At 43.9% G+C, this 4,945-nt stretch overlaps 1 protein-coding gene across 1 annotated transcript in view; it reads left to right on the top strand.

The window, feature by feature from the left end:
- Positions 1–3,533, top strand: part of LOC107297661 (BPI fold-containing family B member 6-like) — a 29,303-nt gene extending 25,770 nt beyond the window's left edge. Inside the window, exons 9-10 of the mRNA XM_015827021.1 lie at positions 3–54; positions 3,441–3,533. Of these exons, the coding sequence (XP_015682507.1) occupies positions 3–54; positions 3,441–3,533 (145 nt within the window). The remainder of the gene's footprint in view (positions 1–2; positions 55–3,440) is intronic.
- Positions 3,534–4,945: the final 1,412 nt, after the last annotated feature.

The following is a 4,945-nucleotide window of genomic DNA, read 5'->3' on the forward strand; positions in this document are numbered from 1 at the left end:
AGCCTCACGAACGTCACAAGCAGTCCAGATATCTCCGAATTCAATTATGATGACGTGAGTATAGATGCAAACTCGTAGGCTTGGGCCAGTCCTCCGCAACTTACAACGGGCTCCTTTTAAAGTTACAACGGCCCTGAAAAAAAGGGAACTTCTGACCGTCGTAGCTTTACAACCGCTGCAGTATCCCCCGGGGGTCCCGGGATCAAAATTCAGACGCCGGGCGGCTGACTCGTGTTTGTGATGGTGGCCGTGTTCCCTGGGGTCCTGGGGTCCCTTTCTGATGAGTAAAGTCCACGGAGAAGCCAGAGTCCCTTAGCCACCGGGTTACTCGCTGAACCGTCGCAGCGATTCATTTAACAACGGTGCCGAGAAAATGGCTATGGGGAGGCGCCATCTTGTGGGTCACCGTTATCCCAGAGATGCTTCTTCCCGAGGCAACTTTCCTGTTTTCTTGTCTTCAGAGGAAAGAGAAGAAAGTCCGGGTTGCCTCGTGAAGAAGCATCCTTGGGACGCGGCGAGAAAAGTCGTAAAAACGGGGCAGGACCCCCTTAACCACAGCCTCGCTTAGTGACCCATACTTTGGACCCAAGGGTGGGTTGTAACTCAAGGGGTATCTGTCTTGGGATTGAAGAAGGGCTGGGTCAGACCCTCCCCATTTTCATCCCTTAGGAAAAAAAGACCTTTGACTCCCTTTGGATGAAGTATAACAATTGATGATTGATGGTTCATGGTTCATATTTCATGATTGATGATTGATGATTGATAATTGATAATTGATAATTGATTGATAATTGATGATTGATGGTTCATGGTTCATGGTTCATATTTCATGGTTCATATTTCATGATTCATGATTGATAATTGATGATTGATGATTGATGGTTCATGGTTCATATTTCATGATTGATGATTGATAATTGATAATTGATAATTGATGATTGATTGATGGTTCATGGTTCATGGTTCATGGTTCATGGTTCATATTTCATGATTCATGATTGATGGTTCATGGTTCATGGTTCATATTTCATGACTGGTGATTGATGATTGATGATTAATGGTTCATATTTCATGATTCATGATTCATGATTTATGATTCATGATTGATAATTGATGATTGATGATTGATGGTTCATGATTCATGATTCATGGTTCATGATTCATGATTGATAAATGATAATTGATAATTGATGATGATGATTATAATAATAATAATAATAACAACAACAGCAATAATAATAATTGGAGAAGATAACTTACAAATAGAAATAGAAAGACTGTGGCAAAGGCAAGCACGTACCAATATCATCCCATTGGCATTGACAGATTCGCCATCGGTCAATTGCAAAAGGCAGCCTTACTAGGGAACAGCTTCCATCCTTCCCTCCCCCCGCAGACACCCCAACAGGGGTTCAAAAGTTGTAGATGCCTCCTTAGTCCATCTAGTGAGTTCTAAGATAGCAGCTAGTTGGGCCATTCAAGGAAGATAACAAAATATAGAATAGAATAGAATAGAATAGAATAGAATAGAATAGAATAGAATAGAATAGAATAGAATAAAATAGAATAGAATAGAATAGAATAGAATAGAATAAAATAGAATAGAATAGGATAGGATAGGATAGAAATATAGAATAGAATAGAAATATAGAATAGAAATATAGAATACAAATATAGAATAGAATAGAACAGAACAGAACAGAACAGAACAGAACAGAACAGAACAGAAATATAGAACAGAACAGAACAAAATAGATTGTAGAATAGACTAGATTGTAGAACAGAACAGAATAGAATGGAACAGAACAGAACAGAATTGGAACGGACCTTGGAGGTCTTCTAGTCCAGCCCTCAGACAGCTGATTCTGAGTGTGAGAAGCTGTGGCTGACACTGATATGGGTAGTCCTTGACTTACGACCACAACTGAGCTTTAAAACTTCCATTACTGAGCGGGATAGTTGTTAAGTGAGTGTTTTGCCCCATTTTACGACCTTCCTTGCCACCGTTGTGATGTGAATCGCTGCAGCTGTTAAGTAACACACTTGTTAAGCCAATCTGGGTTGACTTTGCTTGTCGGAAGGTCACAAAAGGGGATCTCGTGACCCTGGGACGCTGCGGCTGTCATATGTACGAGTCAGTTGCCAACCATTCAAATTTTGATCACGTGACCCTGGGGACGCCGCAACGGCCGTGAAACATGCAAAATGGCCGTAAGTCCATTTTTCACGGCGGTTGTAACTTCAAACAGTCACCAAACAAATGACTGTGAGGACAATCAACCAAGTGGAACAGAAGTTGCCTTCAGAAATCGTGGGCGCTCCATCACTGGAAGGTCTTTAAGAAGAGGCTAGACCAGACATGTCAAACTCGCAATGTCACATGACGTCGCGCAACGTATCGGAATTCCCCCCCCCTTGACGGCAATGGGGTGGGTGCCATTTCCTTGTGATGCGTCCGGCCCATGGGCCGGCAGTTTGACACCCCTGGACTAGACAGTCACTTGTCTGAAATGGTTTAGGTTCTCCTGCTTCAGGGGGCTGGACTAGAAGACCTCCACGGTCCCTTCTAGCTCTGTTCTATTCAGGTCTTCTAGTAGTCCAGTCCCCTGCTCAGGCAGGAAACCCTATACCATTTCAGACAAATGGCTGTCCAGTGTCTTCTTAAAAACTTCCAGTGTTGGAGCATTCACAGCTTCTGGAGGCAGGTAGTTCCCCTGGTTAATTGTTCTCACTGTCAGGAAATTCCTCTTTAGTTCCAGGTTGCTTCTCTTCTTGACTAGCTTCCATTCATTGCTTCTTGTCGTGCCTTCTGGTGCTTTGGAGAACAGGACACAGTTGGAAGGGACCTTGGAGGTCTTCTAGTCCAGCCCCCCTGCTCAGCCAGGAGACCCTCTAGCATTTCTGACAAACGGCTGTCCAGTCTCTTCTTGAAAACCTCCAGTGTTGGAGCACCCACAACTGCTGGAGGCAAAGCTGTTCCTCCCCACCCCCCACACACACATACACAAACACTGGGTTGTGTTAAGGACCAGCTGTCATGTGTCTGATTAACGAAACACTTCAAAGAACTTTCAGGCATTTTTTTTTAACCTAAAAGCCTTTATTAAGGTTACAGAGATGTCAGTACGGCATGGTGGAATGCCAAGATCTGATTTTCCCTTCCTTTGCACGTAACATTCCAGGCATTTTTCCCTCCCCTATTTTGGGGTCATGATTCACATCTTCCAATTAACTTTGGAGGGCAAAGATTCACTTCCGGTTCCTTTTTCCCAGGCTTTCCTTATTCTCCTCCCCTTTCCCTGTTGCCTGATTTAACTCTAAAAATACCAGACAGTTCTGCATATTGTCAAAGCAAGAATATACAGTATTTGCAGCGTTGACACCAGCATTGTGTAGCGTTTCTGAACGAGGTGATGAGGACACTTTTCTATCGTTTGCAGAGAATGATGACTATGTATAAGTCCATTGAGCCTTTCACTTCGGAGGAGATGGAAAAGGAAATGAAGAAACAGTGCAGTGCAATCAAGTTTTGAAAAGGGGAAAATGTGCACATCTCCCTGATCGACACACGTCTCTCCTTTGCTCATCCAACCTTTGAATCACCGTCTTGGAACGAACCCGGCTAAATTTATCTACCAACTGAGAAGATAAAGGCAGCCTCCTTCAATGTCTCTTAATAATTCACACTTTTTTTTCCTTTGTGTGTGTGTGTGTAAATCACTCCGAGTTGTGACTAATTGGGAAGCAGATTGCAAATTTATACAAATTTATACAACCGCTTCACGCCTAAAAAAAACAAACCCCGATTTGGTGCTTCTGCTGGCTGAGGTATCTCTTTCCTTCTTTGCCCGGGAAACTTCTACACTGCTGTGTCTTACTCTTCGGTAGTAGCAGATTACTAGGGACTTAGGGGGAACTCTGCCTCTGTTTCTCAAATAAAACAGTCCAATTTCCTCTTCTGCATTTCTTGAGTTTGCTTTGGACTTGCGTCTCTTGAGGTTTCAGCAGGACCATGGTGGGGTTCTGGAGGGACTCCTGTCCACAGCGCCTGGATGTGGATGGACAAGAGATGCTGACCTGAAAGTTGATCAAACGATCTGCTGGATCAGCTCACACAGGTTAATGTCAGAAATTTGCACCTTGAGAACTGGAGATGAAGGCCTGCTGGATGAGGTTATGGATCCTTCAAGCCAGAAATTAGCCCCTTGAGAACCAGGGATGAAGGCCTTCTGGATGAAGTTGTGGGTCCTTCAAGCCAGAAATTAGACCTGCTGGATGAAGTTATGGGTCCTTCAAGCCAGAAATTAGCACCTTGAGAACCGGAGATGCTAAGGAAGTGGAGGTGGAGCTGTAATGTTGAGGAGAAGGTAGTCCTTCTGGTTTCTTCTCCTCTTCATGGAAAGGGGCAAACTCCATGACCCATAAAGAGACAATGTGTGGTAATTTCTGATGGGGGAGAGATGATACTAAAGGTTCTGAAGAGATGGGGATGTTTTCAAAATGATGAAGGTTTATGAGGTCATTCCTGAAATGTCATCAGCATTTGTGGTGGGTTTTCACAAAACACTTAACTAGGTCAGTTAAACCTTGGTGGACAAATGCACTAGATACATATACGGCTGTTGGTTAGTTTAGGGTTTAATGTGTCTTAAGAGTTGACACAGAAGAACAGAGTTGGAAGGGACCTTGGAGATCTTCTAGTCCAACCCCCTGCTCAAGCAGGAGGCCCTATCCCCTTTCGGACAAGTGGTTGTCCAGCCTCTTCTTAAAAGCCTCCAATGGATGGAGATGTTTTTCAAGGTGCTTGAAAGCCATTAAGAGATTCCCTAGTCACAATCGCCACTCCTGTCCCTCTCCTGGAGTCTTGGTTGATGCCAGCTGGGCAAATTTTAGACAGGGCAATCCTCTACAAGCCAACCAGGTCTTGGTAATACGTGCCGGGATG

The sequence above is a fragment of the Protobothrops mucrosquamatus genome, unplaced genomic scaffold, assembly GCF_001527695.2.
Source record: "Protobothrops mucrosquamatus isolate PMUCROS unplaced genomic scaffold, P.Mucros_1.0 scaffold3445, whole genome shotgun sequence".
In the NCBI taxonomy this organism is placed as follows: domain Eukaryota; kingdom Metazoa; phylum Chordata; class Lepidosauria; order Squamata; family Viperidae; genus Protobothrops; species Protobothrops mucrosquamatus.